Source organism: Aquila chrysaetos, assembly GCF_900496995.4.
Source record: "Aquila chrysaetos chrysaetos chromosome W unlocalized genomic scaffold, bAquChr1.4 W_unloc_2, whole genome shotgun sequence".
In the NCBI taxonomy this organism is placed as follows: Eukaryota; Metazoa; Chordata; class Aves; order Accipitriformes; family Accipitridae; genus Aquila; species Aquila chrysaetos.
This window is the reverse complement of record NW_024470322.1, coordinates 2,772,253-2,787,422: the sequence shown is the minus strand read 5'-3', so window position 1 is coordinate 2,787,422 and position 15,170 is coordinate 2,772,253. Positions and strand designations below refer to the sequence as shown.

Here is a 15,170-nt window from a genome sequence, read left to right as displayed (position 1 = left end):
GATGTTGGTGCTCCGGGACACCAATCCCACAAGGGCCCCCTCAGAGCAATGCGAGTGCCTCCACAGTAGCAGGGCTTGCCTGGAACAGCAGACAAACCTACCCCCGCGACCAGAAAAAAAAGAAACGGCGCATGCCCAAAGAAATGGTTTCCCAGTAAACGGAGAAAAAGACAGATTCACCCTCCGAACGAACGCGCGGACAATACCACATCCCGAGCCACCAACTCCCCTTTCCCTAAGTACCAAAAGGAGAGCGATAAGTAACCTTCTCTCTGTGGAGTACTGCAATAACTGAATTGCTAGTTTTAGCCCCGCCCTCGTTAGCGTGACGTAGTAGCAGTGACGGAGGCGGAACCAGCGGGCAGATTTTGGTAGGTCATAGTGATGTATCTGCACTGCAGCCTGGCTTGAGACGGGGTGAAAAGGCGACGAGTACCGCTTTGGCTACTGATCTAGCCTATAACAGTTACCTTGGTGGCTGCAGGATCGCTGTACTCCACTATGTTCAACGTGGAAAGCCTACAACGGGCCGAGCTTGGGGAGAGCCTCCTTACATGGGTGAGTGCCTGGGCCCAGCAGGCCGCCTCGCCTGGAGCAAGGTAGTCTGGCTGGAGGCATCCGTTGCTGTGCGCGTCTGTCCGCCGTCTCCGGTCTTCCTCTTCGCGGCTCTACGGGTGGCTCCGGGGTCTCTGTCCGTCGCCACAGTCCCTGCGTCCCAGGACACACCCTCGCTCTCGGATGGGTTTGAGTCCTCCTGGGGTCGGCGGAGCCCCAGTGGACCTGCCCCGCCTGACCAAAGCCCCGGGGCGGGATGGGGAGTCGTAACCTCCGTACGTAGAGGTCTCCATAGCCTTAACTCTACTTCTGCCGGGAAAAACAAAGGAGCTTGTTCCCCGCGCGCGCCTGCACGGGACTAAGCAGGTTTCAGTGTGTCGGAGAGTCTCGCGTGCCTGGACTTGGTGGGCAAGTTGTTATCCATTGCTTTGATTGTGTGTCCCTGGCCTCTCATGTCTTGTGCCTGTCCTATTAGTGGCTGCGAAGTTCTTGTGCTGTGTTTCCTAACCGTTGTCTGCGTTCGACCTGGACTGCATGCATCAGTAGCTTCATGGTGTGCTTTTACTCACAGAACAGCCAGAACTTACCGGACATTGAACCTGCGTTTGCAGCTACTTCTGCATTTTGAAACATGGAACATACCTGTGTAACTGTAACATAATTGTGAAACTGCCATTTCATTAGCAGTTGCTGGTTTAGCTGTCTAGAATCATTGGCTTCCCAAACACACATTAAGAAAATTGCCAAGTAAATACTATATGAAATTGTGGATATTTCTGTTTATTCTCAACAATAACTCATTTGGCTTTTAGAAACTTAGCCTGTAAAAGGTGGGAGCTGGAGTAAGCTGTGAAGTTCATGAAAATTATTGGGGGTATGAAAATGATGATTTAGGTTTCTCTGTGAAAATCGAAGTGGATAAGGAAGGGACATCCAATACCTGTTAAAAGGGAGTGAGTAGCTTGGAATGTACACAAGACTGAATTTTATGGGAAGAGATGTTTATATTATGCCCTAGCTGCACCAGGGTCTCTCTTTCCTTTGCATTCCTGCTAATTCTTGTGTCTTAACCAAGGTTGTTATTTGTCCTCCTTTTTGCTCTCTATGATTTTTTTCCCTCTCCTCCCCCGCAGATGTTGGAGAAGACATGAGAGTACTGCTGAGCTTCATGAGGAAGCATACGTGTGTATGAACCCTGGGAAAGAAAAGCCAAGTGAGAGGCTTGTTTTAAGACTGGTACAAGGAAGGAAGGTTTACAAGGGGGTGCTAGAAAGAGACCTGTTGCTATGTGTTGCTAGCATCCATGTGCTCCTGCTTTAGTTGTTTTAGGTATGCTTCCCGATTCCTCCCAGTCCCAAATTGCTTCTTGGCTCTATAACTTTTCAAATAACCTACAAATTAACTCTTTCTGTGCTTCCCATCATCTGCATGCAACCAATATCCTTGTAAGCTATTGTAATTATTTATTTCTCTTGTATTGTAGTGGTCTGTTAAGAGTGATCTGATCCATTGATCCTACTTCTTATCCAGTTTTAGGTTTGATTAAAATATCTTTGTATTGTTAGAGCAAAGCTGTTATATGAAAGTCTGTTTCAAGAGATTTTAGGACTAGAAATAGTCTGACAGTTATTTAAAATATGCTGTTCAAATTTGGTTTTAAACTAATTTAAATAAAATTGCAGAAATGCTAAAAAATATTTCATAACAAAGTATTTGCTAACTAGCTAGAGGACTAACAAAATGCATAGTTAGAAGCAAAGGCTTCTTTGGGGGAGGGGAGGCTTCTCTGTACAGCTAAATATTATATGAAACAATGCTCTATATGTATTCTAAAGGACTGTTGTCTTGCTCAACTTCTGTGTGTGCTCAGGTCCAGTAGAAGTTGGGATAGTGCTGATAAAAAATGAAGTAAAATAAAATAATGGTTCTTGTTTGTGGAGGGGATGAGGACCAATATATCTAGATGAAATCTGCTTGTGAACTCTTAGGAATTTTTTTTTTTTTTTTTTGCATGACACTGAAAAGTATTGGAACCAACTAGTGATTGTCCCTGCCATGTTTCAAATCTGAAGATGAGGCAATCAGTTTGTTCAGTGGTAAACTTTATTGTTACTTTTGAACTTTTTTTACAAATCTGAACCATTAAAAAAAAAATCACCTTGGGACAAGGAACAGGAAAGAATGGGAAAGTATGAAATGTTAATTCTGCTCTATGGCATTGTCCATCTGTAGGAATTATGTACTTGGACATGTGATCATTCTTAAGCAATAGTAATGTTGTGGTTTAACCCCAGTCAGCAACTAAGCACCATGCAGCCGCTCACTCACTTCCCCCCCGCCCAGTGGGATGGGGGAGAAAATCGGGAAAAGAAGTAAAACTCGTGGGTTGAGATAAGAACGGTTTCATAGAACAGAAAAGAAGAAACTAATAATGATAATGATAACACTAATAAAATCATAATAGTAATAATAAAAGGATTGGAATATACAAGTGATGCACAATGCAATTGCTCACCACCCGCTAACCGATGCCCAGTTAGTCCCCGAGCGGCAATCCCCCCACTCCCCCCAGTTTATATACTAGATGTGACATCACATGGTATGGAATACCCCGTTGGCCAGTTTGGGTCAGCTGCCCTGGCTGTGTCCCCTCCCAGCTTCTTGTGCCCCTCCAGCTTTCTTGTTGGCTGGGCATGAGAAGCTGAAAAATCCTTGACTTTAGACTAAACATTACTTAGCAACAACTGAAAACATCAGTGTGTTATCAACATTCTTCTCATACCAAATTCAAAAACATAGCACTGTACCAGCTACTAGGAAGACAATTAACTCTATCCCAGCTGAAACCAGGACAAGTATTTACATTCCTTGATTATGAAATTGCATCTGTGCAGATGGATCCTTGTCCATCTCTGTAGGAGTGGTCCATAGAGATGGACCAAGCAGTATCCCCGAAGTCTAGCATCCCATAGGCCATTTATTTACATATTCCAACTAATCTATGCCCTTTACATTTTTTTCCCTATTCTTTGCATGCTGACCTAGCTTCTTCTGGTTTTGGTTAGCAAAAATATTGGTAAATAATTCTTAAATGGCATTAGAATTAGTCAACACAGTTGTGTTTCTTAGGTGAATGTGTGATTTTTTTTTTGCTATTTTAGCCATTTAAATATTTTTGTGTGAATGTGGCTTTGAAAATGGTTTAGTTCAATTAAAAAAAAAAGTTATTCAGAATTAGCTTTTATTCTGGCCCTACCTGGATTTAAAAACTGCTTTGGCTGAGCTGGTTTTACACTTGATCAGCTGGGATGCATCTCCCCTTAAATTGCAAGACATGAAAGTTGCAAAAGAGACCTTGAGGTTTTTTTAGTCTCAAGTGAAATGGGTAATATAAATAAATAAAACTTTGTCTGGCTCTTCCCTCAAGTCCCATAATGATTCTTGGGAAACTGCTCATTTAGATGGCAAAATAGCTGTTACAACTTAGCAAAGACTGGTCATCTGAGATCTATTGTGCTAGAAAAATTGTTTGTTCTTAAGAACTAGTGTAGCCTCCTGGATTGCTTGTAAAAGCAATTCACATCCATAACAAAGCACTTCAACTGGTTTGTCAATGTTTTGAGGAGATCAGGCTTTGCAAAGAGGTCTGAGAAACTGTTCAACCTAAACTGTATTGCTGGCATTGATGTTGGCGACCTGAAATTGCTCCTCTGTGACAACCTGTGCTTTTGATGGATGAGAATATCCCTCAAGTCTCATATATTGCATGCCTGAGATTACTATATTTGATAACTTTAAACCAGAGCAAGCCACTTTACCTATAAATGTTTTGGTTTTATTTTTTAACACTCCCCTCACTGTTTTGGGTTATGTTAAAGTTTATTATTTGGGTTCTGTTATAGTCTCAACCATTCTGTGATTCTATTAACATCTTCATTAATGATCTGGATGATGGGGCAGAGCGTACCCTCAGCAAGTTTGCTGATGACACAAAAGTGGGAGGAGTGGCTGATATGCCAGAGGGTCGTGCTGTCATCTAGAGGGACCTGGACAGGCTGGAGAAATGGGCTGACAGGGACCTCATGAAGTTCAACAAGGGGAAGGGCAAAGCCCTGCACCTGGGGAGGAACAACCCCAGGCACCAGTACATGCTGGGGGCCACCCAGCTGGAAAGCAGCTTGGCAGAAAAGGACCTGGGGGTGCTGGTGGACACCAGGTTGAACATGAGGCAGCGATGTGTCCTTGCCGCAAAGAGGGCAAAAGGTATCCTGGGCTGCATTAGGAGGAGTGTTGCTAGCAGATCGAGGGAGGTGATCCTTCCCCTCTACTCAGCACTGGTGAGGCCACACCTGGAGTCCTGTGTCCAGTTCTGGGCTTCCCAGTACAAGAGAGACATGGACATACTGGAGAGACTCCAACAAAGGGCCACAAAGATGATTAAGGGACTGGAGCATCTCTCCTATGAGGAAAGGCTGAGATTACTGGGACTGTTTATTCTAGAGAGAAGGCTCAGGGGGGGATCTTATTGATGTATATAAATACCTGAAGGGAGGGTACAAAGAGGACAGAGCCAGGCTCTTTTCAGTGGTGCCCAGTGACAAGACAAGAGGCAATGAGCACAAATCAAAACACAGGAGGTTCCGTCTGAGAATCAGGAAACACTTTTTTACTGTGGGGATGACCAAGCACTGGAAGGGGTTGCCCAGAGAGGTTATGGAGTCTCCCTCATTGGAGATGTTCAAAAGCCATCTGGATATGGTCCTGGGCAGTCAGCCCTAGGTGGCCCTGCTTGAGCAGGGGAGTTGGACATGGTGACCTCCAGAGGTCCCTTCCAACCTCAACCATTCTATGATTCTATTATGGCATTGCTCAATTTCATTTATCTCTTGGATTTAGAGCATTGTTTTATATGTTCCTGAATAATTTTTTTTCAGGGTTTTAAACACCTGAGAGTGCTTTTGTTTCCTGCTTTTTCAGCAGATTGCCATGGTGCTTCTTGAGGCAGCCAGGGTAGCAGCAACTGGAGTGAAACTGAGCAAGGGACTGGAGCCCAACTACTAATATATCAGAATTGATTGTTCTAAGCCTTAGCAGTGTTTGCAGCCCACTGTCATTGCAGAATTAGTATCCTACCAAACAAAATTTCCCAAAAACCTCTTCTGAGACTACAGTGTAGCTGTGGAGTAAACCTGCTGTGTTTTTAAAATTCTTTCAGCATATCTAATGGAGGTACACAGCATCTTTTCTGTTTCTGTTTAAAACTTATGACTGATCAAGGTACAGACACTGAGGTTCTTTGCTGTGGGTGTTGCATCAGGAGTGTTTTGAACTCAATTATATCTTCTGGCCATGTCTGAAGACCTTGGAGAGTTTTCATACATGCATGTGGCAGTTGCACTGTAATATGCCCATATCTGAAATAAGGATGACTGCAGGCTTTTCAGTGTGTTGTTTTTAGCATGTGTTGTTTTTTAGTATTTTTATCAAACATAGAGCTAAGGTCTAATACTGGGGAAGGTTGCTCAGCGCTTGCTATTTAATCAGCAGGATTCCTCAAAGAGGTCAATGCTGGCTGGTCTTCTGTAGCAGATTGCAATGGAGATGTCAGCAACTGTCCCTCCCCTGTCATGGTAACTGTTGTATGTTATTCTGTTGTATGTTCCCTCCATTGAGTTGTACGTTACCTACTTTCCTTTTTTCCTTGTCTTGAAGGCCAAATAAAAATACTTTCTGCAGGTAGAGGAATTTAGATGCTTATTTCCTTGGTAGAGGTGTTAAAACTCTCTATGAAGTGGACATTTTGTAAATACTGTTCAAGGCCTCTCTTTTGGCTACTTCCATTTTGAAAGTATTCTAGCTCTTTACGTGGTATCAATCCTTACTATTCTATTTGACTTTCTTCCTTTTGGCTGAAAAACTTCCTCAGTGTGGTATTTGTGTCTTCTATGCAGTACCTATTCCAAACTGGAAGGATCTGCCTGCATTCATATGAGATCTAGAGGCCATCTGAGCAACTCCTGACAGAGACTTTGATCCTTCAAGAAGGGTACTTGTGAATTTTTTTTGTAAGGTCCCTTTGTGAAGTAAGTCAAAGTTGCTGGAATTCACTAGTTAAGCTATGTTTTTCCTTTCCTCTTCAGTTACTTCCTTACTTTTTATGCTATAGTACTTTTGGTCTTTGTGTGTCTCCTATGTAGCCTATACTTTAAGCACCTGTTTTGGTTTCTTGTGAATGACAGGATTGCAGGAGACTAGCTAAGCCTCTTTGTTCTAGTCATTGATCACCAACCACAAAGTTGTAGGTTTTCATTTTTTCTTCTGAGGGTGATATCTGCACCAAGGAGCTCATGGGTATTATTTGTGCCATCTAACTAAGCTTCTGACTAGTACTGTATATTCTTTGTGGAGGTCTCATTGACTGTTGGGAGCTAAGACTGTCTGGGAACTGAATTTAGATATCTAAGTTGGACAGCAAGTGTGTATTCACACTGTTTATGTTTCTGGTGTATTAGAAGATCTGGGAAATTAAAGTGTATTTTGCATATTTCAGAGTTGCAGAGCATTTAATGGGGCATAGCCTTTCCTCTGTTCTAGGGTTACATAAGATAAAGCTTTGAGGGAGATTGCCACAGGCAAGAAGGTATTCTTAGCTTTATTATGGGGAAAAGTATGAGGGGGAAGGAACGGCAGAGAGAAACTGTTATGTACTGTGCTGCTTGGGGGGGGAGGAGGAGTCTGGAGTGAAGAAGTAAAGCTGGGCATGAGAAAGGGGGGAGGAAAGGTGTTTTAATGTTTGTCTTTGTTTCTCATGACCTGAATCTATTTTAATTGGCAATAAATTAAATTAAATTAAATTAATTTTCCCCAATTTGAGTCTGTTTTGCCTGTGACCGTAATTGGTAAGCAATCTCCTTGTCTGTATCTCAACCCACGCGCTTTCTCATCCTAGTTTCCCCCTGTGTCCTGCTGAGGAGGGGGAGTGAGTGAGTGGTTGGGTGGGCATTTGGCCCTTAGCCAAGGTTAACCCACCACAATACCTTTGGGGGAAGAGTTCTTTATTCCATCTGTCAATGAAGTTGGTGCTTTTCATCTAAGCTATACCTGCAAGAAGGTGGAGTTCTGGGCTTCAAATGACTTCTTTATTCTGCATGGGCACAACTGTTATCTGTGTTCATCTATGCTTTTTAACATAATGTTTGAAATGTGTTTAAATCTGAACTACTAGCCTTTTAAGCTTTCTTCTCCAAACCCTATCCAAGAAGTTAAAGGACTTTGTTTTGCCTTATGCTGTCAAATAAAAACTATACACCTTTGCATGTCAAACATTGTTTAAATAGGGGTTAAATGGGGCGTACTTTTCTGGTGCTGTTCAGTTTTCCAGTAATCTGGTAGTCTTCATCTGTGATAACAATAGTTTTCTTCATGGGTTTGAATGCTATTCTGCCACATAAACCAATGTCTGCTTTTAGAGAATAGTTGCATTATTTTTGATAGACTAAACTTTTTGGATTGTTGCAGGGAAAAGCTTTTCAACTCACATGATTTAAATGAAATGAGGATCAAAGTGTTTTATTGATTTATTAACAATACATGATTAAACAGCAATGACTGAACTATATATTCAGAATTCATATCAATAATACAACAGATAAACCACAATATTAAACACCTACAAAATGTTAATAAACACCTACATATTTCTAAATATGCTTCTGTTACTACTCCTAAACTAATCACACATGCACACACAGAGTTAACACCCCCCCCCTCCTCCCCCAAGGCAGTGTAGGGTAACAAGCATACCTCCCCTTCTGGTAGTGTGGGTAACCCTACTTGCACACCCCTCACGCAGAACATGTGGGTGCTGCAGCTTTAGGTGTGCCCATGCTGCTCCCTACAATCTGCTAATGCACATGCCAGTGAGAAAGCCCCCCAAGAGGTCACCTTTGCACCCCTGAGGGGTGGACCCCTACTTGGTGCACCCTGTACTGCCAGCCCAGTAGCTGGATGCAGGCTATTCATGAGGGAGGAGGCTGCTTTGCTAGGCCTAGGTGGAGGTTGCGATGCCAGCAGGGCTGCTTCTGGCAGCATCAAACCCAGTTTCACTGTTTCTCTGTTGCCATTTCTTTTTCCACATTTGCAAAATTTTACTGCTTCTTTTCTACTTCTTTTTTTAAGCTGGCTGACCACCCCCCCAGCCCCGCTTCCTGCCAAGTCTCTTTTGTAATTCCCTGGTTACTGTTTAATCCAGCTGATGGTCATCATCCTCTTCATTGTTATCAGTTTGGGGCAAATGCCCTCTCAGACAGTTATGGGTGTCCCATTCACACCCACCCTTACACTCACATCCCTATCTTATCAGTGGTTGTTATCCAGGCCTTGTTACCAGCCTTACAGACTGCCCCACAATGGTATTATTCTTTGGGTTATGTTGTTATCTAGATTTCCTCAAGAGCCTTGTAGAAGACTAACACTGGTTGTGGGTTTGTTTTTTGGGTTTTTTTGAGAATGCGTTTATATGATTATATTATTTGACATATATATTATATTATTTTGACACTGGGCAAGTAGAGATATAGGGTTTTAGAATTTGATGCTCCAAAGGGTAAACTAGTGTTTCACCTCTTGTAAACTCTGTTCTCAATATTTTGTTCTGTGATACATTTCTGGTTTTAAAACAGTTTTTTTCTGTGGTGTTTCTGAAATTCATCACTGCTTGGTGAGGTGTGTATGTATGTGTCCTAAAAAACCTGAATGTGCATAAAAAAAGTTGTAGTATATTTGCAATTGACAATATTGCCAATGATCTTTTTTTAAAGAGAATAAGAAAAGGAATTCGGACAAATTATTTCAAAGTATGATTAAGTAGATGAAAGCTCAGAAAGAAGTGTTGATTTAGGTTCAGGCTATTAAAAAATTACATATTGTATACTGTATTTTTATTTTATCATCACAATTGCTCTATTATTTTTTGTTATATAAATACCCTGAAGCCATGCTAACTACTCTTGATGATTTTTATGTCTTTAATGTGCCTGGAAATGGTTTCCAGGATTAGCTGCTCCATCACCTTCCCAGGTGTCGTGGTTTAACCCCAGCCAGCAACTAAGTACCATGCAGCTGCTCACTCACTTCCCCCCCACCCAGTGGGATGGGGGAGAGAATCAGGGAAAAAAGTAAAACTCATGGGTTGAGATAAGAACAGCTTAATAGAACAGAAGAAACTAATAATGATAATGATAACACTAATAAAATGACAACAGTAATAATAAAAGGATTGGAATATATAAGTGATGCACAATATAATTGCTCACCACCCGCTGACCGATGCCCAGTTAGTCCCCGAGTGGCAATCCCCCCCCCCCCACTCCCCCCCAGTTTATATACTAGATGTGACATCACATGGTATGGAATACCCCATTGGCCAGTTTGGGTCAGCTGCCCTGGCTGTGTCCCCTCCCAACTTCTTGTGCCCCTCCAGCTTTCTTGTTGGCTGGGCATGAGAAGCTGAAAAAACCTTGACTTTAGCCTAAACATTACTTAGCAACAACTGAAAACATCAGTGTGTTATCAACATTCTTCTCATCCCTAACTCAAAACATAGCACTACACCAGCTACTAGGAAGACAATCAACTCTATCCCAGCTGAAACCAGGACACTGGGGATGGAGGCACGGCTGAGCAGCCCATAGTTCCCTGGGTCCTCCTTCCTGCCCTTCTTGAAGATAGGAGTGACATTTGCTTTCCTCCAATCCTCAGGCACCTCTCCCAGTCACCATGATCGATCAAAGATTTTTGAGAGTGGCCTTGCAATGACATCTGCCAGCTCCCTCAGCACTCATGGGTGCATCCCATCAGGCTCCAGGTCATCATGTATACATGATCCTTGACATTCTCTTTCCATGCTTCTGAATTAGCAGTGCTTGCATCTTGTATTTTAACCTCCATCTACAGACCAGAAACTCTTCTGTATACAGCCCTTAATGTCTGTTATGGTAATAATTGAGTGTTTAAAAATATTTGGAAAACTAGCAGTGTAAAGACCTGATAGTACTCAAAGAATTATGCTGTTTTCCATCTCATATTATAGAGGAGTTAGGTTTGGAGTACGTCTCTCTGGAACATGTAGGAGCTCTGAGTGATCAATGTTGTGTTGTTTTGTTTTTATTTTTTATTTTGGTTATTTTTGAACCAGTTCGCTTATGTACATTGTGTTGAGAAAGTGGGATTTTCAGAATGCTTAAATGGGAGAAGTCTCATTGACTTCCAACTTTTTTCAGTGTGTTAAAAAATGCTTTCAGAAATCCCTTTGTTAGAAATATGCTATAGTTGAGTGTAGTTGAGTTTGCAATGGTTTTGGTTGCAAAAATAAAGCTATTAAGCAATGTCTCCAGTTTGTTTTACTGATTGCCATTCAATCTAAAACTTTCTACCTCTTTACTCATACAATAAATGTGTACTTTTTTATTCTAAGTAACAACAGCAAATAAAATAAGCACCAAAAGGTTTTCAAAAGTAAAAAAAGAAAATAACTTCTTTTTTTTCCCCTTCCTCTTCAGATCCAGACATTTAATGTTGAAACACCATGCCAGACTGTGGAGGACTTAACGAATGGGGTTGTGATGGCTCAGGTGCTCCAAAAGATGTAAGAACAACTTTGTTTTGTGATTTTTGGTGCATAAGTTTATCACTTGTACATTTGTCTGAATTTGAGTATATTTTCTTATTTCAAATTGGGCCAGTATTTAATAAGTACTCAACTAAACTATGTTTAGCCAGTGCTTTTAATCTGGAATATGGGTACTACTTTTTTCTCCAACTTTCAGATAATTATTTTAACAGCAGTTAATATAAGCCTAAAAAAATAGTACTTGGACAAGGTGTTTATCTAGTGCTAATTTTATTGAAAAGTAAATTGGGTTAAAACTGAGCTTATATGTTCACAAAACTTAAATTTCATCTTAAACATTTGAAGCCCATGCAAGGTAAGTTATTAGCTTGGGGCAGTGTTTTAAGTTATAGTACACTGTATCACATGTTAGAATTGAAGTAGATAGAAAAGATGAAGCTGTTAAAATTTTCTGTGTTACTGCTCATACTTTTGCTATCATTTTTATGAGTGTTAAAGGGGAGTGCAAATACTGAACAGGCATCAAAAATAGCTCTGAAACTGGAGTTAGTCTTTCCAGGTCATGTCTTAGTTGTATTGGCAGGGCAGCATGGGGAATCTGGATCAAAAAATAAAACTTCTGTGAGAAGGGAGCAAGGCAAAAAACCAGGATCACAACCCTGGACTTTGGGAGAGCAGATTTTGACCTCTTCAGGGATCTGCTTGGAAGAACCCCATGGAATAAGACCCTGGAGAGAAGAGGGGTCTAGGAGAGCTCGTTGATTTTTTTTCAAGAATCACCTCCTCCAAGCTCAAGAATGGTCCATCCCAACAAGCACGGAATCAAGGAACGGTGGCAGGAGGCCTGCATGGATGAACAAGGAGCTCCTGACTAAACTCAAGCATAAGAAGTGGTAGCAGGGAAAGGAGACCCAGGAGGAATACAGAGTCACTGTTTGAGTGTTCAGGGATGGGGTTAGGAAAGCCAAAGCCCACCTGGAGTTGAATCTGGCAAGGCACGTGAAGGGTAACAAGAAAGGATTCTACAAGTACAGGAACAGCAAAAGGGAGTCTAGGGAAAACATGGGCCCACTGCTGAATGAGGTAGGGGACTTGATGACAAATGGCATGGAAAAGGCTGAGGTACTCAATGCTGCCTTCACCTCAGTCTTTCCTGGTGTCATGGTTTAACCCCAGCCAGCAACTAAGCACCATGCAGCTGCTTGCTCACTTCCCCCCCACCCAGTGGGATGGGGGAGAGAATCGGGAAAAAGAAGTAAAACTCGTGGGTTGAGATAAGAACGGTTTAATAGAGCAGAAAAGAAGAAACTAATAATGATAATGATAACACTAATAAAATGACAATAGTAATAATAAAAGGATTGGAATATACAAGTGATGCACAATGCAATTGCTCACCACCCGCTAACAGATGCCCAGTTAGTCCCCGAGCGGCGATCCCCCCCCCCCCCACTCCCCCCAGTTTATATACTAGACGTGACATCACATGGTATGGAATACCCCGTTGGCCAGTTTGGGTCAGCTGCCCTGGCTGTGTCCCCTCCCAACTTCTTGTGCCCCTCCAGCTTTCTTGTTGGCTGGGCATCAGAAGCTGAAAAATCCTTGACTTTAGACTAAACACTACTTAGCAACAACTGAAAACATCAGTGTGTTATCAACATTCTTCTCATACCAAACTCAAAAACATAGCACTGTACCAGCTACTAGGAAGACAATCAACTCTATCCCAGCTGAAACCAAGACACCTGGCAAGACCAGCCTTCAGGAATCACAGCTACTGAAACCAGAGGGAAAGTCTGGAGCAAAGAAGACTTGTCCTCGGTGGAGGAGGATTACGTTATAGAACATTTAAACAAGTTGAATGCACAGAAGTCCATGGGACCTGATGGGATGCATGCATGAGTGCTAATGAAGCTGGCCGATGTCATTGTGAGGCCACTCTTGATTGGTCTTTGAAAGGTTGTGGTGATTGGGAGAAGTTCCTGAGGACTGGAGGAAAGCAAATGTCACCCCTGCCTTCAAGAAGGGAGACCCAGGGAACTACAGGCCAATTAGCCTCACCTTGATCCCTGGGAAGGTGCTGGAGTAGCTAATCCTGGAAACCATTTCCAGACACAGACAAGAAGGATTGAAAAAGAGGGAGCCAGACTCTTCTCAGTGATGCCCACTGACAGGAGATGAGGCAATGGGCACAAATTGAAATGCAGAAATTGGAATACAGGAAATTCTATTTAAAGATTAGAAAATACCTTTTTATTGTGAGGGTGATTTGAACATTGGAACTGGTTGCCTAGAGAGCTTCCCTTGCTGTAGCTGCCCCTGCTTTGAGTGTGATTTTGAGGGGCCTCTTCCAATCTTAACTATTCTATGATTCTATAAGCTGAATGGCTTTGTTTTGATAATGTAATTTTAGTGGTATGCAAGGACATTACATTCTTAGATTAAAGGAAAGGGGAAATCACTATTATGCTGGATAATAATAAATTTTGATTAAAACCAGCATGCCAGTATAGTCTAGGATGTTTCTGTATACTGTCTGAATTTGAGAATGAAATGTTTTGAAATGCTTATGTTCAAGTGTATTAGCTGTCTAACTGTGACACTGTGCACAGTGTTTTGGCTTCTGGGGGACTATAGATAAGCATAGTAGTAAATAAGTAGTTAATATATAACTAGAACTACCTGTTTTCAGAGAGAGGTTTTTTTAACCTTTCATTAGAAGAAGTTTCAGGTAAGAGAGAAATGTATCTGTTGTAGGAAACTCAAATAAGTCCAATAGCTTAGTAGTGGAAAAAAGATGGATTTTTTTAATTGACGTTCTGAAGAAACAGTTATTTTACTGAAAGAAAAATTACAGTCATCTGGAGATTTCTCACATAAGTTTTCCTGTGAAGAAAGTGAAGCATCAATTATTTATAAAAATAATAAATGCTGTCCTCTGTATACTTTGCTTTAAGGGAATCTTTGCAATTGCAAATAATGTCAGCAGTCCTGGCTGCTTTAGAATAAGTGAAAAATCTTCAAGTATTTTGTGTTGACATAAAAGAAGACAAAAGATAGAAATGGTAGTTATAATCCAACATTTAAAATAGCATATTCTTAAGTTTTCTGAAATGTGACTATCCAGTGTTAAAAGTCTAATAAGAAATTGGATGCTGTTTCTTTCTTCAAGATTGTAAAATTCTTCCTCTCTTACCTGCTAAAGTAGAAGAGAAGTTTATCACACAGATGGTAAGCAAGTTTAGGAAATTCTATAAGAAGTCAAGATTTTTATCAAAATTATCTGTAAATTATTTGTTGGAGCACTTGGTAGAGAAAAGCATGATTGTGGCCTATTGAGTTTGGATGTTCATCAGTCATCAACTTGTGCAGTTCTCATAGAGTGCAATTCCCATTTACTTCATGACATGTCAGCAATTGATAAGTGTCATTGTTTTTCTGTTAGCTTTTTTAAACCAACTAGTTCAATGACTGGTCAGAATTGGGATCTTAAAAAAAATACTGTGCCTGGATTGTATACCAAAATAAAGCTTGAATAACAGACCTCAGTAATCTTACTGATAGTATTTTTAACTTTTAACCTGTTACTGGTGACTTGGGATGCTGTGCCCCCCTCCAAGTAAGCAAGGAAATCTACTCTGAAATACTGTTTTCAACTGTGATTTCAAGTGATTTCTTAAAAAGAAAAGTATGTACCATGTGAATATTGTGGTTTTGTAGTAGCACTTGAATTTTATTTTTCCCTTAGCAATTGTCACATTGATATTGAATGTTAGCTTGACTTTGTCAGTGTATCCAGAGAAGTTTAAGTAAAGATCAGCTAAGCAATTGCAAGTCTTCTGCTGTCTCATGCAATAAATTGAGCCTAACAAAATAACTCTTTGGCAATCTTAACCAATGTCAACTCTAATACAGATTTACCACTTTGCATGCTTGTGCAATGAAGATATTGATTGATAACAATAACCTGGACTGTATTTCTATT

At 41.2% G+C, this 15,170-nt stretch overlaps 1 protein-coding gene across 10 annotated transcripts in view; it reads left to right on the top strand.

Annotated features, from left to right (window-relative positions):
• The first annotated feature begins 347 nt into the window (after positions 1-347).
• The window catches only part of LOC121232950 (protein Hook homolog 3-like), a 152,318-nt gene continuing 137,495 nt past the window's right edge, over positions 348-15,170 (top strand). For 5 of the 10 annotated variants that reach the window (XM_041121503.1, XM_041121501.1, XM_041121502.1 and 2 more), the window contains exons 1-2: positions 348-558; positions 11,115-11,200. In XM_041121503.1, the coding sequence (XP_040977437.1) occupies positions 11,141-11,200 (60 nt within the window). In that variant the 5' untranslated portion in view covers positions 348-558; positions 11,115-11,140. The other 5 variants (XM_041121496.1, XM_041121499.1, XM_041121498.1 and 2 more) reach the window with 5 other exon arrangements.